The sequence below is a fragment of the Heteronotia binoei genome, chromosome 6 (assembly GCF_032191835.1).
Source record: "Heteronotia binoei isolate CCM8104 ecotype False Entrance Well chromosome 6, APGP_CSIRO_Hbin_v1, whole genome shotgun sequence".
Classification (NCBI taxonomy): Eukaryota; Metazoa; Chordata; class Lepidosauria; order Squamata; family Gekkonidae; genus Heteronotia; species Heteronotia binoei.
The window spans coordinates 63,050,022-63,074,718 of NC_083228.1; the positions used below are offsets into that span (position 1 = coordinate 63,050,022).

The 24,697-nt window shown below is 46.2% G+C and overlaps 1 protein-coding gene across 1 annotated transcript in view; it reads left to right on the forward strand.

Moving 5' to 3' along the window:
• AFAP1L2 (actin filament associated protein 1 like 2) overlaps positions 1-24,697 on the forward strand; it is a 144,405-nt gene that overhangs the window by 16,829 nt on the left and 102,879 nt on the right. The window contains exon 3 of the mRNA XM_060242668.1: positions 1,919-2,036. Coding sequence (XP_060098651.1) covers positions 1,919-2,036 — 118 coding nt within the window. The remainder of the gene's footprint in view (positions 1-1,918; positions 2,037-24,697) is intronic.

Here is a 24,697-nt window from a genome sequence, read left to right on the forward strand (position 1 = left end):
AGACTTAGCATTTTTCTCTTTTGGAGATATTCCAGAACCAGCACCTTTCTGTGAGCTCACAACTGACATCAGATAGTCATTTCTGTAATATGGAGGGCAGAGATTCCAAAATGGCAGGAACATAGAAGGCTTAGATCCTATAGACTTCAGCTTTTGTTAAAAGTAAAGACACAGTCCTCCTCTCCAATTTTGATCACTTGTGCACACACAGAAAATCATCCCAAAGCCAAGCAAATGATAGGGAGTTGAATTAGTGGTCCACATTTTGCTTAGAGTGAGCCTAAATCATGAAAGCATGCTTTACTGGCTTGTACTTAATGTTGGAGGGAACCCCGTGGCACAGAGTGGTAAAGCTGCAGTACTGCAGTCCTAAGCTCTGCTCATGACCTGAGTTCGATCCTGGCGGAAGCTGGGTTCAGGTAGCCAGCTCAAGGTTGACTCAGCCTTCCATCCTTCCGAGGTTGTTAAAATGAGTACCCAGCTTGCTGGGGGGAAAGTGTAGATGACTGGGGAAGGCAATGGCAAACCACTCTGTAAAAAAGTCTGCCTAGAAAATGTGATGAAATGTCACCCCAGAGTCAGAAACGACTGATGCTTACACAGGGGACTTAATGTTGGAACTGATGTAGCTATCAGCTGTTTTCACCTGGTATAATATGATTTGACTCACAAGATACTGAATATGTGGACTAAATACTAGAATTTCAACACTTTTGCAGGTGGTATATTATGCTGTGATTCTGTAGCCCTACATGTATAAACTGCTGGGCTTATAATTTTATACAAATACTCTACACTAGAAAGATTTGGAATTTACATAAGACATCCAATGTTCCCTCTAAGCTGCAGAGTTTTGCGAGCAAAAATTCTACTTTGTGAACTACTGGCATTGAAGTTGTGAGCTACTGGCATTAAAGTGAGCTACTGCATAAGTTAGTGTGCTCTGGGGACATCCTTCCTGAGCTAAGACAAAAATGTGCAAGCTGGAGGCTAAAAATCTGTGAGCCAGCTCATGCTAACTCAGAGAGAACACTGAAGGCACCCTAAAAAAATAACCAAGCCTTGAAATAATTTTTTAAACCTTCTGTTTCCACTGGGACCCCTCTTTCTCTTGTGGGAACTAGCCCATAAAATCACATTACACCTGTATTACCCCTATTTCATTTCTTGCTGGTATGTAAAGGGCTATCTCTTCTTCCTGTATAAACCCAGGCACCAGCTATGTTTCTCAAACCAGTTGCTGTTTGCAATTACCTCTCCTTTGCCAGAGCACATTTCTTCTTATTTGCAATGCTAATTCTATTAGAGGAGGTTAAAAGGGCTCCTTAATTGTAGATTTTTAGGAAAGGCCCAAAGCTTATTCATTTATTTAAATTAATTAAATTGTGCCCTCAAAGCAGCTTATAAGAGCACTTACTTTCAAAGAGACACAGAAGAGAACAACTAGAAGCAAGACAATGGTCAGAGGGACAGCTTCTCATTTTCTATTGTGTCTGTGCACAACACCTCAGCAGTAGAGGGGGGAGGGATTCTTTCATCTGGCTCCTTCTCATTCTGCCCTCTGCCTGCCCCCTGGCTTTGAGGACAAGAGATGGCCTCTTCCCTTCTTGGCTGTCTCAAGGCAGGCCTCATGGAATACCTGGGACAGGACTTCCCCAGGTTCCCACAATGCATCACAAGCCCCTTTAGTTACTGTTGTCCCTCCACCGTCTCCAGCCTGCCATTTCCTAGCCCTTCCTCCTCAGGCATATGGCATATAGGTCATGCCATATTTCTCCAGGCTGTTTCTGGCCAACTAGGTCTTCTACCTGCTGCAGGGGGTCCTCGGAAGTTATCCTTCCTTCCCCCAGTTTCTTATTATCACCCAGCTGCCCCATGCTGCCATTCTTTCACCTTCTCTTCCTTGCTCATGCTCTAGCAGTCAAGGACATTCGCCACAGCTCCTGCCTCCCAGGTGGGGCCAGCAAGCAGTGGAGGCTGCCGGAGGCTGCCCAGCAGCACCACTGTGGCAGGCTCACCAGACTCCTCGGAAGGAGGTAAGTGTAGAGTGGGAGGAGGACCTCTGTCCCTGGACCACAGTCAAATGTCTGCAAACATTGTGAACAATGGGGGTATTCTTTTGGGGAGTGACTTCTGCAGCAAGGCAAAATATAAATATTTAAAAGAAATATCCCTCCTCTAATTTAGGACTAGCAGGCTTAAGAGCCCTGAATAGTTTGGAAACTAAGCAGGATTGCAATGTTTAGTACTTGGTATGGGAGGCTGCCCAGGCTAACAGAGGTTGCTATGTGGAGGAAGGCAATGGCAAACCACCTCTGCTTATCTCTTGCTTTGAAAACCCCACAGTCCTGTGGTCTCCATGAGACAGCCACAACTTGATGATGCATAGTTATTATATTGACCTAGGACTGGCTCTCACTTCTTCCTTTCTTTCTTTGGCACTCCCCTCATCAACACTTCCCTGGCAGTCTCCCAGTCACTTCCTGGAATGATTGAGTTGTCTGGTGTGATGCAAAATCTTCTTTATCTCATGGAAAATGATAGTGAGAGAGTGTGTGATCTTAGCAGGGATGGCCTTAATGTGAGGGGAGATGAACTGGTTGCCTCAGATGGTGACCCTGACAATCCATGAAGGACAGAATGTTTTGCCCAGTATTTTTTAAAACACCTTTTAAGTAAGTTTAGATGAATGCTGCCTGTGGGGATGATGTATTTGCATGTGAACAACTGTGCTAGGCATTTGCTTTCCATTCAGGTTATTCTAGTGTGAATACACACTTAATGCCCCTAACTCCCATAATTGTTGCTAACAGAAAACATGTGCATTCCTTCTCACTTTTTAGTATAAAAACTAAACAAAAGCCCATGTTAGAAAAGAAGTTAGTCTTCAAGATGCAGCAAGAACCATGCTCATTTTATTAACTTTATTTACCTCCATTTGATATACCAATGCAGTTGCCAATAGATGCCAGAGTTGTTCCTCTCGTTGTGGTGTATTGGTTAAGTACTGAACTAAGATCTGGAAGCTTGATGTACAACTCCACACAAGGCATGGATAAGTATTGTGGTATGCTGTATCCTGCTACAGGAGCCTCTTACCATATGGGGAATTTCTCTAGTTAGGAGGGGGAAACTTCAGACTCTGCCTGAGTACCATGTACAAAATTCTGGTGGTCACTTGCTTCTTGGTGGCAGTCTGGAATATGACTCATTATTGTCCTTGCATTAGTTTGGTTTCTGTGCGGGGCATCCTTCCAACTGGGAAAGAGGCCTGGAAGGGCTCTGTTCCTAGTATGGTGCTAAGTATCCACTGAGTCTATGGAATGAAAAATGGCTGCAGTTACCAACATGGATCATGATTTTTTGCTGAGAGCTTGCCAACTCAGTTGTTCCATCCCAGGCCCTGTAGCATCACCGGGTGTTGAGACAGTTGTTTGGCTGGTACAGTTGTACCCCTCATGAGCATTCAGTGATACAAACAGCTCTTCCTGTAACTCTGTAGTCTGTCAATGCAGCTTGTGAAAGTACAGGAGACTTACTAGGATAGGCAGCTGGCAGTTCCCTTCATCTAATTGGATTCCTGCTTCCCTGATGTTGTGCAATAAAATGCATGGGGTTTGGCATCATATCCCCTGCTTGTTCCTTACTCCAGCTGCCATCAACATCCACTTTGCTACAGGAGTGGCTCAAGGGGAGCCCAAGTAGGCTTTTGCAGGGGTGGGGAAAGTATTTGATAAGCCATGCTACTTACATAAACAGTTATGGTGGGTATGAAAGGAGCACAAAAGTCTCTGGAGCAAATGAGAACAGGCAACAGTAATGAGCCCCCAAGTACAGAAGAGAAATGGCCAAAATGATAGGGCAGCCAGTCAGCATGAGAGGCCCATCTCCACTGGGGATGCTTAATGGGGCACCTGAGCTTGGGAATTCAGCTGGGCTGCTTTTGGGCTCTCCTCATGTGTGAATCAAACCAGGGCCTTGAGTATGCTATCCCTGTGCCTTTCCTACTGTACTATGCTAACCTCTGCAGCTTTCCCAGCCATTCTCCATAAGGATAGTATGGATAGCGCAGCTGTTAGGGGATGCCTAATGGACTTTGGTGTGTTGCATTTCTTTGTGCTCCATTGGATGTATGGTTAGGAAACTGCTCCCAAGTGTAGGAGACATGGGTTCTAGACCAACCTCTGCCTCATGCTTTGCTGTTTCTTCAGTAAGCTTTGCCTTCTGGCCAGCATGCCTTTCTTACTGGAAATCAAGCTCACAACTCCCATCTGCCATAGAGGTGCCTTTGCCACATACACTGTTTTGAATTACCTTTGGTGCGGGTGTTCCCTTGCTGCTGCCCCAGAGTCTGCGTTTCCCTTGCCTAGAAGAAGGCTGGTGCTCCTGAATCCCACCCTGGGCCAGGGTCTAAATCTTTGTCAGCAGAGGCATTTAGGAGGTCCATCATGATAGCCTATGCTGCATGAACTGCAGTAGCATGAAAATGTTGTGGCTTGAGTGACCATGTTTCCTCCTCTATATGTCTTCCTGACAAAAGGGAACGCAACTGCAGCTGGAGATTCAAATTCATGTTTGTGAAGGAGCCCCTGCTGTTCACATCACTGGCTTCTTTGGACACTCTCCTCCCTATGTTTCTTGCCCTTTGCATTTGGGTAGTGATTACATGATGTCAGGGGGCTGTGTAGGGTTGCCAACCTCCAGGTGGAGCCTGGGGATCTCCCGCTTTTACTACTGATTTTCATGACTGCTTTGAAGGGTAGACTCTGTGGCACTGTATCATGCTGAGGCCCCTCTCCTCCCCAAAGCCCATTCTCTTTCAGATCCACCCCCAAAGTCTCCACGTATGTTCCAACACAGTCCTGGCAACCTTTCTGTGATCATAGTGTAAAACAAAGGTTGGCTATATCTGTGTTTCCCACTCACAGAGGAATCAGCAACATGCTGCTCTCTAATAAGTTGATTATATATATATATATATATATATATATATATATATATATATATATATATATATATATATATATATATATATATATATATATATATATATATATATATATAGCACCTTTTGATTCCTATGCAAAATTCTTAATTTTTTAAAAAGAACTCTCATGTCTAAATCATTGATCATATGTTACAGTAAACACAGAGACATCCTGCTTGTACATGTGTACATGCAGGAAAAAATTCAATATGTGTTCACTTTCTAAATGAAACTGCCTGGAAAACCACTACCTGGATAAATGTATCACATGTTCTAAAGTACATGTGTTGACTGTAACATGAGAATTATGCAACACACACACAAAGAAAGGAAAGGAGGAAAATTTGGGTTAAGGCTGTGCTCCAGCACTGGCCTTTTTGTCGCCGCAGTTATTTTCCATTGAAGCTGCTGTGCAAAATGTAAAATGGACCCTGGAGCTCTTGTGGACCTTCACTGGGTATAGCTGCTTCAAAGATGGTTGTGAGTTCTCTGCTTTTGGGCTTCACAGTAGATTTTGAGCTCTGGCATCCAGGCTGCTCACCAATCTATGGGTTGTGTGCAGATTGGATTGGATGATAAATCAAGATGTTTTGAAAAATAATGATTCCAAGGGTCCTCAGAAATTTATTCTATAAACCCCAAGTAGAGAGGTTTCTGGAGAGGCTTGGGGAATATATAGAAAACCTGTCAAAAGAGTCATCACAGCTCCTATGTATAAAATATGTAGAACCTGGGGAAATCTACATAATGGAAGACACAGCTTGCTGGAAATGGAAAGATACAGTCACTGGCGCCTTGGGAGAGAAGTTTATTTCCTATATGTCTAATGATCCAGAACCTCAGAACTGAAATCATAGTAATGGAAAATGCTACTATATGTTGGCTTGCTTATATTCATGGTGTTTGTAATGACTTTGCTTTTAACCGGTCCACTGTTGTCCCATGCCACTGTTCCTTTTTTTCCTGGCTCAAACTGACACCCACCCAAGTTTGGCAGCTCCAAGAATATGGGGCATAGGGAAACATGATCAAAGCTGAATTTGATAATGTGTGATTGGCTTTTACCACTGAGAGCTAAACAGATCCTATGCTGCCAGTGATTTCCTATGCATTATAAAGGATTGGACACATACGTATGACACCTGGCCAATCTATCTTTGGGTCAGTGTGGAGTGCAAATGAGGCTAGCCTAGAATGCTTAAGACAATGATTTCAATAAAGCTTTATTTTGGTTTAAAGGAGTGTTGCCTGGGACTCTCTGTTCAATTTGGGAAATGGGTTCATGGATCCTGACCTGACTCTAGAGTCTGATCAGCTTTGGCTTAAAGGAAAAGGGGCCACATGTGCAATCAAGGGTACATTGTACATTGTATGTGTGTTCACAGTAACTTAAGAACAAGGCTTAAGCAACACCCTTAGATAGACATAGTTCACCCTTAGATAGTGGACTGGCCTCAATAGGGTTTTCAGCCAGGGAGATATTGGGCAGGGATATGAGGCAGTAGACATTGGGGACAGTGTGCTGTCACTTCTGGGAAAAATTGAAAAGTAATATCATGCCTCTCTAGGAACTGCTGAAAACGCTGTAGTAAAACTCTTAATATTTTATTGCAAAATTTCTCTACAATGCCATAGGGTCCACCCTTCAAAGCAGTCATTTTCTCCAGGGGAGCTGATCTCTGCCAGCTGGAGATCAGTTGTAAAAGCGGGAGATCTTCAGGATCCACATAGAGGCTGACAACCCCAAGTCCAATGGACGATTAAAAAAAACAAGAGGTAGGATGGGGTATTGGCAACCCTACTCTGAAGACCGTGTTGAGTTTGCAGCCCCAAATAACCAGCATTTTAAAATTATTAGTTTAGGACTTAAATATTTGCTTCTGTGGAACTATATATTGTCAGAGACTTTTGCACTTTAGTAGGCATTATTGATATACTTATTTTTGTTCTAGCATTTTGCGTGGTTTAATAGGCAATATTAGTTGTTGTTTGGAATGGGCTTGTCAAATGCTAATGGAACGAAAGGCTCCAGACTTTTCTGAAGTGGTGTATGCGCAATTAAACTGTTGATTTGGGCTACAGTGACCAAGATTCAAATTCCCACTGGAAGTTGCATGGATGATCATAGACCACTATTTCTTTCTCATCTTAACCTACTTCAAAGAGTGATTGTTGTGAGAATAAAATGTGACCTGAGAGAACTAAGTGGTAAGCTACTTTGGATTCTCGTTGAGAATAAAAGTTGGTATAAATGTCTAAATAAATAAATACAATCTTAAACTAAGCACTGCCTTTCAGCCTAACCTGCTTCACAATGTTGAGTATAGAATGGGAAGTTATCATGTATGTCATCCTAAATTCTTTGGAGGAAGGGCAGGATAAAATTCTAATAAATAGTAATAATTTCTAATGGAGGTAACATAACATATAACATCTACTCCAACAACATGATATAAATGGAATGCTAGATTAATTACAGGCTGTGGTAAATCATGACATGCAAAATCACCAGGTAGTTTATAAGTGAATTTACAGGAAAGTCTAACACTAAGCATTTTTGTTGTTGTTGAGATGAGGCCAGATACAATGCATGTTCTGCATTGAGTTATTCCAAGATTCAGTCTCTAGTATCTCCAGTTAAGCAGGCAGTAGTTGCGGGGAGAAACCTTTTTTTGCATTGAGAACTGTTGTTGAAATAAAGTGAGTTCAGCCAGTTCTGAATCAACCAAGAACACTTTATTGCAAGAAGAAATAGTTACAGAGGAACACCAGCAAAACTGCAACTATATACAATCCGGCCATGATTAACCACACTCCCCTAGCAGGCAACAGTTACTCCTATTAGCTTACTCCAGAATCCTTAATTTGCATCTCTTTGTTACAAGTTGTTACATGCCTAACATCCTGATTGGCCAGTTCTTCCAGGCTTCAGAATCCTGGTTTGCAAGGAGATCACAGGCAACAAAAACCCAGTGAGATGCAATACATAACAGTTGTGAATCAGAGTACAGGTACAGCAAAATGGGCCAGTAGTTTGTTTCAGCACAAGGTTGCTTCAGATGTTCAGGAGCAAGATTCCACAAGGAGCTTCCACTTGCAAAAACTTCTACACTGGAAATCTTGTTGGTCTTTAAGGTACTACTGGACTTGAACCTTGCTCTTTTTTCTGTAGACCAGTATGACTACTAAGGATGCCAGGTCTGTGTTGGAAAATACCTGGAGACTTTGGAGGTGGATCCTAGAGGGGGTGGAGTTTGGGGAGGGGCCTCAGCATGGTACAATGTCATAGAGTCCACCCTTCAATGCAGTCGTTTTCTCCAGGGGAGCTGATCTCTACCAGCTGGAGATTACTTGTAAAAGCGGGAGATTTTCAGGTCCTACCTGGAGGCTGGCAACCCTAACAGCTACCCACCTGAAACTATCTTCATGTGTTCTGAGTTTTCTGTATATGACTATACTTGGGTAGAGGTATTGTATCTAGTACTGCTTGCTGCATACAAACTCAAGGCCTATGTTTTCATTACCATTTTTAATATTAAAATGTTCTGGCCCCAAGGCCACAACAAATTTCAAATGAGCATTTGAAGAGTGTCTCAGCTCTGAAATTTATTTTAAAAATGTGCATGCTTGTATCATCTTTCTATTTTTTTTCACAGATAAAAACAAAAACCTTTCTTTGGTTTATGGCAGGGGTGGCCAATGATAGCTCTCCAGATGTTTTTTTGCCTACAATTCCCATCAGCCCCAGCCAGCATGGCCAATGGCTGGGGCTGATGGGAGTTGAAGGCAAAAAACATCTGGAGAGCTACCATTGACCACCCCTGGTTTATGGTAAGGAGACAAGAGTGTGTTCCAGGGCAGACATTAAGGACTTCACCCATCCTAACAGATAATTCTAATAAACACTTAGAAACTGTAATCCCAATGACTGGGAGTTAATTACTCCTGGAGTTTGCAAAGAGAAACTACTATTACTTTCCTCCTAATAATGAGAACCACAGGCAACTGATGTATGACAGCTCACATGAGAAATATGTATTAGTACATTTTTTAAAATTTTTATTTTATTGCATTTATATCCCGCCCTCCCCTAACACTTCCTGAATGCAGATGTATCATGAACGTGTTTTTTTCAAAAAATTAATTTGGCTATGAAGTCTAGAGGTGCAGCCATTTTGTTGCAATAAAAATGTGCAGGAACCTTGTGATATTGTAAAGATGAACACGTTTCTATTCTAGCATAAGCTTTTGTGGACCAGAATCTACTTCATCAGATGCATGAGGTGAATCCTCAGCCGGCAGGTATGGAGAAACAAGTTGTGAACAACATTGTAAAAAGAAGGAAAGTGACCATTTGCAATAGCTGTAATTGGTAATGACAGAGTTATCCCTAGTCCCTAATTTAACTACACAACACAGAAGTGTTAATTGTAGTTGTTGAGGAATCTGTTTGTTCTAGCTATGGAAAATGCATTCAGCTTTCTTAATTCTTATTGGTCAGTTCTAATTCAGCAGTTTCAAGTTCATTTGTTGAAGAATGTTGAATTTTAGGTTAGTAACAGCATTGCTTGGGTGACTGAAATGTTTTCCCACTGGTTTCTGAATATTGCCATTTTAGGCTAGATTTATGTCTATTTATTTGTGTCCAACAGTATATATAGACTGTTATTCTGTGTAGAGAACAGAAGAGCATTGTTGACACATGTTGAAGGGCACTGGAGGATGCTTGTCAATAGACTCTGAGCAGAATGGCTAGTCAGCCTTATCTCAGCTCTAGGATTTATAAATCCAAACTCTCAAACTGGATTACATGGAAACATTAAAGATGGCTTTTCCTGCTAATAATAATCTGATAACTTTTTATTGTTAAATAAGAAATTGCCCCTACTTTTATGACCCACAAAAAGGAGTCCCTCCACATACTTAGGGAATGTGTATGGTTAGGGCCTGCCCTTTACTACAAGAACATGCTTCTCAGTATTATATAGCCACTATCTCACTATTTCCATTTAAGTTGAATAGTATACAGCAGGAACTTATCTTTCAGCCTCTGGCTCTGAAATGCATAGAGTCTTTCCAGATAACTAGCAGGTCTTCAGATAATCACCAGCAGCCAGTTCTTTGTAGAGCATCACAGAATGCAAATATCTCCCAAGAGCTTAATCTATGTCTAAAACAAGTGTTTCCTTTACAGATATGTTAAAAGTACAATCCATAACCAAGTTTACGTCAGACCAATACCAAAAAGAAATCCTGGGGGCACCTAAAAACTATTACCCCCTTTCACAGATTCATATAACTATCAATGAGGAATTTTCCATCAGAGCTATTATGTTAAACTCACTAAAATAGCATATAAGCACTAAAGTGAATGCCCTATTGCAAGGCCTGGTATGTATATATGTAATAAAATGAGTTGATAGAATCTGGAGGTGGTACAATAGGTGGTTTCACTTCAGATTGCAGCTAGGAGAGGTCAGATTACTAATGCTCTTCCATGTAAAAGTTCCCTCCAAACCTCTCCCCACTCCAAACCAGCATATCAATATGGAAGTTTCTAATTTAACCATTCATATGCTGTGATAGTTTCCTGCTCACAAGCAGGGCTTTTTTTGAGCAGGAATGAAGTTCCAGCTGGCTCAGAGGAAGGGATATAAATGCAATAAAATAATTTTTTTTTTAAAAAAAAGCCCTGCTCACAAGGAATTATTAATATAGGTTATCCTGGAAAAACTGTAATCCCTCACGTGCAATCTAAAGTGGCACATTCCATCTACCAACTCACCTCAGCACTTCTGTTCTGTCACATTCCTAAACTGGGCCTAAATTAACACCAATAATGTAGTATATAAATCCTGAGGTCTTCAGTAGTGAATGGGAGAGGGTATATATGGTCAACTATAGTACAATGATATAAACTTTTGTTGTGTGCAAGTACCATAGCAAGCTATAAACACTAAAGATTTTTTAAATTTTTAAAAATGAATTGCCAGTACATGGTCATTGACAACTAGGGCTGTCCTTTTTGTTAAGGGTGACTGGAAAGATGCTAGGATTGCCTAGTCCTACTTTCTGCTGGCAGGGGAATTGACAGGCTTTTCTGAGAACTTCTCCTGTGCACTTTTGCACACACAGCACAATTACATCACCCAGAAGTGACATAACTGAACTTCTGATGTTGTGCAGTGACGCTCTAGTTTTTGGTCAAAACTCTATGGTTTGAGCCCGTTTTACCACAAATTTTTGCCCCAAAACTGGAGCATTGCTGTTTGACATCAACAGTGCAACGGTGTCACTTCCAGGGACACAATTGTGCTGCTTTGGGGGGCATTTGCAGGTGAGGTTTTCCCTGCCAACCAAGTGGCTGGCGATGGGGAGGAGCCCACAAAAGCAGGGGAATCCCAGCCTGGACCAGGCAGCTGGCAACCCTAAAGGAAACCCTCCTCTTTTATACTCTGTACATGTTCAGAGATTCTTGCTTATACTGGTTGCTGTTATTTTTTAATGGGGGAGGGGAGGGTAATTGCTCAGGGCTTGATTCAAGCAAACTTTACCTACAAGAGACGGCTTATTACTGAACAGTTGGGAAAACTCTAGGGCAAAATGGTTTATAATCTACCCATCTATCTCCCTGAGATTAATACCAAACTGAACATAAAAAATAGTTCTTCCTGTCCCTTATTCATGTACAGAAAGCCTTTTCTTAGTCTTTAGCTGAAAGGTTGGAACTTGGAGGTTATACTATCCCAGCTGCTGGGTTGTGATTCTCCACCAGTCCTGTGACTTTTTGTTGCTTTGTGGAAGGACTGGCTGCTAGTGTGTGTTCACACCAAACAAGAACACCAAACATACTGTCTCTTTTTGCACATATGGTGAGATATGCAGCAAGGCAGTGAGGCAAGATTGCTGGGGGGTGGAGTGAGCTCCTTTGTTCAGTGCAGGTGGCTTCAGAGGTCCTCCTTTGCCATGCCTTCATGCTCTTCCCCTACCTGGCCTAACTGACCACCACATCACCAGTCAGTGCTGCAAGGCACCTCGCCCTCCACTGAGGCCACAACCCTGGTTTATCAGGTGAATCTGATACCATGCAACTCCCTTGTCATGTGCTTGCTGCTGCTTGGGGGGCCCCAAGCCTGGAGGGACTAAAGACCACTGTTCTAAATGCTCTTGATTCAAACGGGTTGGTTTATATAATTTTGCAAATAAATGGGAGGGGGCTGAATCCTGTTGTCTGTGGCAAAAGCAGATGCTGAGAAAGAGAGGAAGTCACTGCACACAAGACTAGAGATATTTCCAGCCCATGCTCCAGTTAGCTGTCCCAGTGCATGTACCAACTTGCATCCAAATCATGAAATCTCTGCCAGATTTTGCTCCCTCCCTCGGGCCTCCTTCCACCAAGTGTTCATGTTCCCAGCATCTTCAGCCATAGGAATAATATCTTGGAAACAAATCCTCCCGCCTTCTTCCTGTGATTTGCTGTTGCTCCTTATCTAGCACAGAGGAATTTGGTTATTCTCTCCCAAGCTTGTTTTCCAGGAGCTGGCTTCTCCCTGCATTGTGGTTTTATTCCCCCCTCCTCTTTAAAAAAAAAAAAGGGGGGGGGGATATGCTCCTACTACGGGACTTGCTTGGATGAATTCTGATGAATTTGCACGGGGGTGTATAATGCAACTTTTTGAACGGCCGTAGCCTCCGACTCCCAAGCGTGTCTCTCCCCAAACAAGCGAGCAGAGCCCCATAGCTCCAGCCGCTTCTCTGTGACCTCACGCAGGGGGCGGAGCTGTGGGAGCAAGGAGCCGGCCGGAGGAAGCCGAACGGTAGAGCCAACATCGAAGAGTTAGGAGGCAAATGTAGCCCTCTTTGGGAGAGGCAGCAGGCGCCGCGTCCCCCTTGGGGAAAAAATCCCTCCAACGTTGGGGCAGCACCTGAGACAGCCGAGCTGCTGCACGGACTCGGGCCCCTCTCGCTTCTCCGGCGCCTGGAAGGAATCTCAGGATGGAGAGATATAAAGGTAAGAGGGAAGGAACGTGGTTAGTTTACTGTCTCCGACGACGTGGGAAAGGAGACGTTCCGATGCTTCCAGGAGGGTTGCCAGGATCGAGTTTCCCACGAAAGAATGCGCACGCTTCTTAACCCATTTCTGGGAGCTCCCTTGCCAAATGCAGCGCTTGTGGCTGGCGCTGGCCATTCAAAGTATCCAAAGACTTGGGTCTGTTTCGCACTTGATGGATTTGTGGTTTTGGACGCCGGCGGTTCCTCGGAAGTGCGATCGGGTTGGAATGAGGCGGGTGGCGTTTGGTGGTTTACAGCTGGTGAAAGATTGGAGCTGTGTGTGTGTTTCCCCCTATTTGCCTGCGACCGAGCCAGTAGGAGCTAATTTGGGGCGGGGATCAAAAGTAGTCTGAGAATCCAAGCCCTTTCCCCAAATCAGGACTAGGAGGGGCGGGATGATATTTTGGGGTGGGAATTTTAGTTCTGATCAGTGGAGGGTGGGGATGGGATCGGCTTCTGTTTTAAAGGGACTGAAGGAGACAGTGAATGTTTGCGCTCCTCCCCACACCTTGATGGTGACACATTGCCCTTCCCCGAAGCATGTCCGCCGCTCCGAAACCTTTCTGCGGCGCTTGAGCAGGGGTCAAAAAGTGAAGGGGCGATGGAAGAGGAAAGTTAGACTAGAACCAGATTGACGGGAAGCGACGGGCGATGACAAGACAGCTCCTTAAGCAATCCGGCCCAAGCCAGGGCTGCCTCGGACGCTCACTGCTTCGTGCAGGAGGGGGTGGGGCTGGGAACGTTGCTCCACGACAGGGTGGGTGGCGGGCTTGTTTTGTGCTCGATCTAAGCAGGTTAAAATAATTGCAGACTGTCCACGCTTAGCCGGAGCTCTCCCCAGTCAGCACGATTGTGCTGTGGAGTCAATGTTAGGAATGGGAAGGAGTGTCTGATGGTAGCTTGGAGGCGAGTGGGGCGGGGTGGGGCTCTGTGTGTCCTTAACAAAAAAGAAAAGATTTTAAAGCTATTCTGAATACTTAAGGAAATGATGCTTGGAACGTGATTTCTAAACAGAGAGGTACCTGCTGCGATAAGAACATAAGAGAAGCCATGTTGGATCAGTCCAATGGCCCATCCAGTCCAGCACTCTATGTCACACAGTGACCACACAAAAGCAAACAAAAAACCCAAGTGCCATCAGGAGGTGCTCAGGGAGTGCTGCTCCTTACTCCTTACTGTATTATCTGAAGTAATACAGATGTGCTTACTTGCTGTGCTTGTTTAGGTGTTGCTGGAACAGTTGACTGTGTGATGCAGTTTGTAGCTGTACCTGCAACTGGTGTGTGGGGACAGGTGAGGTTACTCTGCTGTGCCTTTTCAGAAGCCCTTCCATCTGTTATTACTTCGCATATTCAGGAACTCAACCCTGGTATTTGAATCAGTTCTGGGGTTGAGCACATTTTGAGCCCTGGAAGTGTTGAGGTTTCTTCATTATTGACAAAGAAGTCAATATTTGTGAGGGTCATTAGTTTTACCTTTGGAGAGGATTTTGCCTGCCTTCTCATTCATGTAATGCCGATGAGGTGACTTTGAATGTTCATGTTCTGCTCATTTATGACATCCACTGAATGGATGTGGCAAATGTCTGTCTACTACTATGCCTTGGACCAAATTCTTGTAGGCCATGCAATGTATTTTTCAACTACTGTCCCAGGGTTAGTCTGAAAAACGGAAAGGTACTTTTAAATGCTCATGTGTCAGAAGGTTGACTTGGCAACTGCAGTCCAGCCTCTTTGCACTTTTGCAATGTCCATGTGAGATTCCTACCTTTACATTCCAGAAATGTGGAGATGAATGAGATAAGGACCGTATTATGGCCACTGTGCAGCCCATAAGCCAGGGCAGGGAAGATGTCTAAGTAATAAAGATGTGCTTACCTGCTGTGCTTGTTTAGGGGTTGCTGGACCAGCTGACTGTGTGATCCAGTTTGCAGCTGTACCTGAAAATCTGGATCTCTACATTTACAGCTTTCATGTTACAATATTTAAAACATTTTCTAATCCCCATTGTCACTATTTACTTGATTTTTACCCCTCTTTTTTCCTCAATGGCAACCAAAGTAGGTTATACCCTTCTCCCCTTCTTCATTTTCTACATCAGCCCAGTGAGGTAGGTTGGGCGGAGAGTATGTGACTGGTCCAAGGTTGCCATCAAATTTCCATGGCAGAGAAGAAATTCAAATCTAGGCCTCCCAGAGCTTAGTTTGATGCACTAACCCCTAAACCATGCTGACTGTTTGTGTTATATTCCACAGAGGCTGGTTTAAGCATGTTATCAATTTTACAGCCATAAATATGGCTGAATACCCACTTTGATGATGAACAGTATTCATCTATAAATAGATTCAGGCGGGCAGTTGTGTTGGTCTGAAGCGGCCAACCAAAGTTTGAGTCCAGTGGCACCTTTAAAACCAACAAAGTTTGATTCAAGGGATAAGCTTTCATGTGCTGATGGAATCCAATTGTGTCATTCATATGATTTCATCATGTGCCGTTTGTATTTACATGTCTTCTGAACAGAGCTGAGATGGGAATTCTCTGCTTTCTCTATTCTACTTGCTCAGGGCTGCTGGTATTGCACCCAGCAGGTGGGGATGGTGCTAGTGACAATCTTACTTTCCCTTGCAGTCTTACATAGAAGGGAGAGGCATCATATGTGTATTGCAGGTGGTCTGGGGTATGCCAAAGGCTAGAAACATCCCAGGCATGTGATAGGATCAAAAGGAAGAGTATGCCCTACTTCCAGATGGTGCTAGTCTCAGCAAAACAATCATTGGAGCACTTTTAAAATATAAATAATGTTATGATGGCACTGGCTTTTCTGCTTTATTAGATGCGTGAGGTATGCCCTCTTCTGTAGATCTTATATATAGATGGGTGTAGAGGAAAAAATGTAAACAGTGGAATTAAATTAAGGCTATGAACTGTAAGGGGTACTATCTAAGTAACCATTCTTTGGCAAAGCTCAAATGTATGTATATAAGATAAGCAGTGACCCACTTGTGCCAATAGTAGTTGGAGATAAATTAGCTCAACAAGTCTATGAAGATTGTATTAACATCTGTCCTGTGAAAAGAAAGCATTGTCCTGGTCATGGCCCTAAACAATAAAGTCAAATTCCCTGATAACTTCAGCTGAAGTATCCCTTTGAAGTTCTTTTGTTAGATAATGATGACTTTTAGGTCTGCACTAGAGTCTGCATTAGAGTCTGATGTTTATGAATGTTGCTGATTTTGAAGTCAGCCAAAGACATTAGATCTGAATGGATGTTTTTATGGACCACTGAATGCCACCTATGTATTTATTTAATATTGTTCACTGTATTGAAATTAGCACCCAATTGTTATTTTAACTGAATGTTTTTATATTGCTGTTTATCATGTATTGTGAGCCACCCTGAGCCTGCTTCAGCAAGGAGGGCAGGATATAAATAGAATAAACCTAACCTAACCTTTGTGTCCATCTATGCTTTTTCATAGAAACTGGCTTGTGCAGATAGGAAATATTTGACATTCATTAAATTAGGGGATGTCACTGAATGAACACCTGGTGATTATGGCTCTTCTTATTAGTAGCTCCTATAATAGTGTTGCCTGAGACTGAGGGCTGAGTTGGCATCTGAGTTTGTTGCAGGGTGTTAAGAGTGATGCTGGCATTCTGAAGTAGACTCTTTGCATTCATCGCCAGGTGCTTGACTGAATCAGAAAGTGCCACTTTCTCCCTTTGATACAAATGCTGTATGAACAGAAAACTGTATTCTTCCCATGCACAAGACATCGGGCTTGAGCAAAGAGCAGCAGAAGAAGCATCTGGAAACACAACTCCCTAGGGGCAACAGTGGCAGAGGAACCGGATGGGGGTAAACAATAGTTATGAAAGTCTGCATTCACAAGGATCGGATATACATCTTACCCTGTATTCTGAGGCCCTTTGGCCCTGCTGTTGATATTTTCTTCATAACCTTTGTGTACATGTGTGGCACAACCTGAGTTTGATCCCAGCGGAAGCTGGTTCAGGTAGCCGGCTCCAGGTTGACTCAGCCTTCCATCCTTCCGAGGTCGGTAAAATGAGTACCCAGCTTGCTGGGGGGAAAGTGTAGATGGCTGGGGAAGGCAATGGCAAACCACCCCGCAAAAAGTCTGCTGTGAAAACGTTGTGAAAGCAATGTCACCCCAGAGTAGGAAACAACTGGTGCTTGCACAGGGGACTACCTTTACCTTTACTAAAATGTAAAATGCTTGGGTTCTGATCACTGTGGCCAAGGCTGTTCTTCATGACAAAAAAAATGGTAATGTCTTGCAAAAATTGTGGATATCCCCTTAGTGACTCTAATCCGTTATCACAAGCACACAGACTCTCTTTGGTTTGACTTGAAGCACTTTAGAGCTCTAGTATTGCTCTGGGAATCTGATGTGGAGTAGCAGATCTGCTGTGCTTTAGGGGTGCCTCTTTTATTTTGGTTTTTTATCTGTTGACTGCACCTGTGCTTGTCTCACCTCCAAAGGGAACCAACCTGTTCAAGTACTAACCCTTGGGCCTTCTCCTCTCTTGGAGAAGTGAGGAATATATAACAAAGTGTGCTATGTGCTATCCAATTGCTTCCTACAGGGTAATCCTATACATTAATGATCTCCAAAATGTCCTGTCATTAACAGGCTTGTGCAGATCTTGCAAACTGGAAGGGACATGGCTTCCTTTATTGAGTCCACCCATCTCATGTTGGGTCTTCTTTTCCTACTGCCATCAATATTTTGTTTGTAGCATTATTGTCTTTTCCAGCAAGTCTTGTCTTCTCATGATGTAACCAAAGTACAAGAGTCTCTGTTTAGTCATTTGAACTTTTAAGGAGAATTCAGGATTTGATGTAGAACCCATCTATTTATCTTCTGGGTGGTCATGGTTACTCTTAGAGGTATTCTTTGCCTGTTGCAAGCTAATGTCATAATCTTCAGTTTCTTACATATAAAGACATATAAGTGTGGTTGAGATCTTGAGTAATAGTAAGCAGTTCTTGTTCTTGATAGATTCACTGGTATAGTCCTTCTCTTCCAACAGTTCTTCAGTGTGCAATGGTCTTGATCTTTCTTTCTCTTGATGCTACAAAGTTTCTGTCAGTCCCAGGGTTTCACAGAAGACATACTGGATTTTTTGTTAATTTTCTTCTTGCTTTCTGATGCATTTCCAGAACCAATTCAGTATGAATCATGTGCGGAGCCCATTCGTCATGTTCTAGATTTCTTGCCCTAGACACTACTCTTCTGTGTGCACTTGCTGTGTCAGGATGGAAGCAAACTTCAAATTAAAGTAAATTAGCGGACATTCTCAGTATAAGTCTAGACACTCAACAAACATTCCTTTCTAGGAAAATAATGCCTATTATAGCCCCTTGGTTTGGATTATAGTTCCAGGACTGTAAATAGGTGAGTAACTTGAGCCAGCTTCATATTCAGACAAATTCTCACTGACTAGACAAACTATATAATTATCTATAAAGAATTTATAGAATGAATTTATGGAATTATCTATACAGAATATCTGACCAGGTTTGATGGTTTTATGGGCAAAAATTAATGATATATGGATAGAATGGTGAACAAGTTGTCAATTTTTTTAATGAAGATGTTCAATAGACCACCCAATTGAAGCCATCAGTAGCTTTGATGCTCAATAACTGGGACTTTTTCTTGAGCAGAGCAAGAATGCAGTTCTGGCTGGCTTGACCAGGACTCTGGCTCAGAAAAAGGTCCCCAGCAGAAGGAAGGTACTAGGCAGCCACACGGTCCCAGACTGGGGTGCTAAACAAGGTCTGTCATTGGGCTGTGTGAGAACACACATCCATGAAATGAAGCTTATGGCACTGTACTGTTCTGTGTCTATATGAGGAAAGTAACCTACTGGGTGACATCACTTCTGGTGATGTCAGGGGGTGTGGCCTGATATGCAAATGAATTCCTGCTGGACTTTTTCTACAACAAAAGCCCTGACAATAACTATGTACTCATACATTCCAGAGATCAGCGAAGGGGACTCCTGCTTTATCACAAAGGAGTTTCAGAACCAACCTTGGATCTGGTCTGGGAGGTGATGCCAGTGCAAGTCACATGCCTCATCACCTCCCACATGACGCCTTCTTCCAGATTGGCACCACAAGTGGTTGGCTGAGTGGTGAACTGGGCCTGTGCATATATTACTACCAAAGGGAGCCTATAACTCTGCATGTGCCAGATAAACATTACTGCCTTCATGTAGCTGTCCTAATGAAGCTGTTTTGCACAGAGGAATTTCAAGCATCTGAACTGGTCCCATGTGACTTTGCTATGGATGCAAACCCTGGGCTATGATTCTAAAGACTTCTTATGTGCATGCAAATTCTTCTCAGGTTCTCCCAGATTATTATATTTAAATAAATGCTTTTTACAACTTTCTAAAAGAGCTCTTCCTGTGTTTTGGTGATAGAAACTGTGTGGTGTAATTTGCTCCACTGGAATCCAAGGGCAGAAGTTTTGGTGACAAGCCACAACCCTGCTCCAGAATGGAGCCACAATAGATGCTTTCACACCATATTCTCTTCTGGGCCCAGCCAACCATCTTCTAATTTTTTTCTGTTGTGGTTCTGTCTCATTAACTGTTAAAGGAACCCACAAACTTCAGAAAGTTGGAACTTGTGAATAACTTTGCTGCCCTGCTGGGAGAGTACAGTACTTGCTTTAAAAGTTCTGGAGTGGGGAACAGCATTAATGAATGATGTCTACAACCTCTATCTTACTATCTATTGACCCAGCTGCTGTCTCACTTAGTGTGAGGCAAAAATAGGATCTTATTCACAAAGCTGGGTAGAGAAATTATTACATATTAATGTTTTATCCTATTAGATGCCTGTTGTCAGGCAGGAAAATGATATATATGTACTTGTAGTGATAAAGGGAAAAGGGGAACTGCCCTATCACAGAGGCAGAAACTCCGTCTTCTGCTGCTATTCTTCTGACCCGTTAACACAATTCATCCATTTTACAGATAGGTAAAGACATAGAAAGCAATTGACACTCCTCTACTTAGCAACATTTAATTTTGGATAGATCCTCATGTCACCCAAGGCTGTGTGGATCATCCACTTCCTTCCCAGCTTACTTTGTTAGGGCTTACTCAACCCCTCCAAATCACCTTCACTTGCCATTAGCCTTCCTGGAGCATCCCAGCTGTCACTAATACCTCCATTAGTGGCCAGTAGGCACTTTAGCAGAAAAGAGGGAGAATGAGGCTCTTTCCATCTGTCTGCCTCACCAGTTGCTACCTGCCCCACCATTGCCAGCTAGCTACTCTGTAGAAAGGGTGGGGCTGCTTTCAGTCATTTCTATACAGGTGTTGTATTTTTTTGTTAGTCATGTTAGGAGTTTTATTGTAAAATATAATTATGTAATACATTTATTTATTTTCTTCATTTATATCCCACTTTTCTTCCCAATGGGGACCCAAATGGACATACGCTATTCTCCTTCAATTTTATTCTCACAGCAACCCAGTGAGGTATGTTAGACTGACAGACTTGCCTAAGGTTATCTAGAGAGCTTCCATAGCAGAGTGGGGATTAAAACTTGGGTCTCCCAGATCCTAGTCTGGCACTGTAGTCACTATACCACACTGGCTAATCCCATAGCTGCATAAGGTAGTAACTACCTCACAGTCCTTCTGATTCATTCTGTGGGTCATGTAGGCTGGCCAGACCGTCCCGGTCTCCCGGGACATTCCCGGATTTGGCCACCCAATCCCGGATCCCGGGCTGCCTATACCGGGACCATTAAAGGTCCCGGTTTAGGCAGCCCAGGAGCCGGTGGGCCGCGGGGCGCGGGCGGGGAAGGCGGGGAGTGAGGGAGGGAGCGTCCCTGCGCCTGCGCAGGGACGCTCCCTCCCTCACTCCCCGCCTTCCCCGCCCGCGCGCGGGGCCGGCAGCGGTGGGGGAGGCCTCTCCGCGGCCTCCGCTGGTCGCTGGGGGCCTTCCAGAGTGTCTGGAAGGCCCCCAGCGACCAGCGGAGGCCGCGGGGAGGCCGCGGAGCACCCGGCGCTGGTCCGGGAAGGCCTTCCAGAGCCTCTGGAAGGCCTTCCCGGGCCAGCGCCGGCCAGCGAAGGCCTCCCCGCGGCCTCCGCTGGTCGCTGGGGGCCTTCCAGAGTGTCTGGAAGGCCCCCAGCGACCAGCGGAGGCCGCGGGGAGGCCGCGGAGCACCCGGCGCTGGTCCGGGAAGGCCTTCCAGAGCCTCTGGAAGGCCTTCCCGGGCCAGCGCCGGCCAGCGAAGGCCTCCCCGCGGCCTCCGCTGGTCGCTGGGGGCCTTCCAGAGTGTCTGGAAGGCCCCCAGCGACCAGCGGAGGCCGCGGGGAGGCCGCGGAGCACCCGGCGCTGGTCCGGGAAGGCCTTCCAGAGCCTCTGGAAGGCCTTCCCGGACCAGCGCCGGCCAGCGAAGGCCTCCCCGCGGCCTCCGCTGGTCGCTGGGGGCCTTCCAGAGTGTCTGGAAGGCCCCCAGCGACCAGCGGAGGCCGCGGGGAGGCCGCGGAGCACCCGGCGCTGGTCCGGGAAGGCCTTCCAGAGCCTCTGGAAGGCCTTCCCGGACCAGCGCCGGCCAGCGAAGGCCTCCCCGCGGCCTCCGCTGGTCGCTGGGGGCCTTCCAGAGTGTCTGGAAGGCCCCCAGCGACCAGCGGAGGCCGCGGGGAGGCCGCGGAGCACCCGGCGCTGGTCCGGGAAGGCCTTCCAGAGGCTCTGGAAGGCCTTCCCGGGCCAGCGCCGGCCAGCGAAGGCCTCCCCGCGGCCTCCGCTGGTCGCTGGGGGCCTTCCAGAGTGTCTGGAAGGCCCCCAGCGACCAGCGGAGGCCGCGGGGAGGCCGCGGAGCACCCGGCGCTGGTCCGGGAAGGCCTTCCAGAGGCTCTGGAAGGCCTTCCCGGGCCAGCGCCGGCCAGCGAAGGCCTCCCCGCGGCCTCCGCTGGTCGCTGGGGGCCTTCCAGAGTGTCTGGAAGGCCCCCAGCGACCAGCGGAGGCCGCGGAGCACCCGGCGCTGGTCCGGGAAGGCCTTCCAGAGCCTCTGGAAGGCCTTCCCGGGCCAGCGCCGGCCAAGGAAGGCCTCTCCGACGCCTCCCTGGCCTCGCCGCCGCCCCCGCCGCCCGACCCGCCGCCGCCGCCCGACTCGCCGCCGACCGCCACCGCAGGTAAGGGGGCCGAAAGCGGGGGGGGGGGGCGGCCTTCCTTTCTTCCCTCCCTCTTCCCTTCTTTCCTTTCTTCCTCCCTTCCTTCCCTCCCTTCCTTCCCTCCCTCCCTTCCCTTCCTTCCTTCCTTCCCTCCCTCCCTCCTCCCTTCCTTCCTTTCTTTCTTCCTTCCCTCCCTCCCTTCCTTCCTTCCTTCCTTCCTTCCTTCCTTCCTTCCTCCCTTCCCTTCCCTCCTCCCTTCCCTCCTCCCTTCCCTTCCCTTCCCTCCTCCCTTCCTTCCCTCCCTCCTCCCCTCCCTCCTCCCTCCCTTCCTTTCTTTCTTCCTTCCCTCCCTTCCCTTCCTTCCTTCCTTCCTTCCTTCCTTCCTTCCTTCCTTCCTTCCTTCCTTCCTTCCTTCCTTCCTTCCTTCCTTCCTTCCTTCCTTCCTCCCTTCCCTTCCCTTCCCTTCCCTTCCCTTCCCTTCCCTTCCCTTCCCTTCCCTTCCCTTCCCTTCCCTTCCCTTCCCTTCCCTTCCCTTCCCTTCCCTTCCATTCCCTTCCCTTCCCTTCCATTCCCTCCTCCCTTCCCTCCTCCCTTCCTTCCCTCCTTATGTTCTTATGTGGCGCAGAGTGTTGGACTGGAGGGGCCACTGGCCTGATGCAACAGGGCTTCTCTTATGTGACACAGAGTGTTGGACTGGATGGGCCACTGGCCTGATCCAACAGGGCTTCTGTTATGTTCTTATGTGACGCAGAGTGTTGGACTGGATGGGCCACTGGCCTGATCCAACAGGGCTTCTCTTATGTTCTTATGTGACGCAGAGTGTTGGACTGGATGGGCCACTGGCCTGATCCAACAGGGCTTCTCTTATGTTCTTATGTGACGCAGAGTGTTGGACTGGATGGGCCACTGGCCTGATCCAACAGGGCTTCTGTTATGTTCTTATGTGACAATACTGACTTTGGTGGACCCAAGCACTGATTCAGTGTAAGGGAGCTTTGTGTTTGTGACTGGAGTGGACAATACTGACTTTGGTGGACCCAAGCACTGATTCAGTGTAAGGGAGCTTTGTGTTTGTGTCTTCTGGTGCAATTTTGTTCTCAGATCCTGTATTTACTTCATCAGTATATGGGATAAGGCACTTTCTCAACTGTGCTGCATAATGCAGCCTATTTATTTTGTCCTGTTGGCTCTGTTGGCTCTATCTGCGCCACCTTCATCACTTTCGGGGTGTGGATCCCCCAGTGGGGTGGGCTCCCGACTCCCTCCGCCGGCTGTTTCTGATAGCCCTGCGCCCCCTCTTTCATTTGATATGTGTCCCGTGCGGGTGCCACCCTCCTGCCGGGAGATGCCGCAAAATGAGCCCCCTTGAGGCTTATGGCGGCAGGGCTCGGGGGAAGCAAGCTAGACTGCTGTTCTTTTGAGGGGTTATAGAGTGTTTCGAGCCCCTCCCTGTGGCATCGGTCCCATCGTTGTGGGACCCAGGGGGCCGGCGCAGCGGCCCGCTGAAGCAGCCTGTCAGTCACTTCCGCATCTCGACCTGTGTTATTAGTGACAGGCTGCTTCGGCAGGCCGCTGCGCCGGCCCCCTGGGTCCCACGACGATGGGACCAATGCCACAGGGAGGGGCTCGAAACACTCTATAACCCCTCAAAAGAACAGCAGTCTAGCTTGCTTCCCCCGAGCCCTGCCGCCATAAGCCTCAAGGGGGCTCATTTTGCGGCATCTCCCGGCAGGAGGGTGGCACCCGCACGGGACACATATCAAATGAAAGAGGGGGCGCAGGGCTATCAGAAACAGCCGGCGGAGGGAGTCGGGAGCCCACCCCACTGGGGGATCCACACCCCGAAAGTGATGAAGGTGGCGCAGATAGAGCCAACAGAGCCAACAGGACAAAATAAATAGGCTGCATTATGCAGCACAGTTGAGAAAGTGCCTTATCCCATATACTGATGAAGTATATACAGGATTTGAGAACAAAATTGTTTCCGGCGGTGATATTTGGGGGATTTTTGGGGACGTCACAGGAAGTGCTGTGAAGTCACTTCCTGTTTCCGGCAGTGGCATTTGGGGGAAATGATGCCATTTGGGGGAAATGATGTCACAGGAAGTGATGTCACTTCCTGCTTCCGGCAGGTGGCGCGGGGGAAATGATGTCACAGGAAGTGATGTCACTTCCCGTTTCCGGCAGGTGGCGCGGGGGAAATGATGTCACAGGAAGTGATGTCACTTCCTGTTTCCGGCGGTGGTATGACGTCGCCGGAAGTGACGTCGCCGGAAGTGACGTCACTTCCTGTTTCCGGCGACGGGCGCGCTTTGCGCGCGCGCACTCCTGCCTTCCCCCCCCCCAAGGTGTCCCTGGCTGGCCTTCAGACATTATGGCCACCCTAGGGTCATGGGTCTTAGACAATCTAGCACAGCCATTGCTTGGAATATCTTATATCTTCCTTTTGGAACTGTTGAGATTGTCCTTTTTCTTGTATTATGTACCCAAC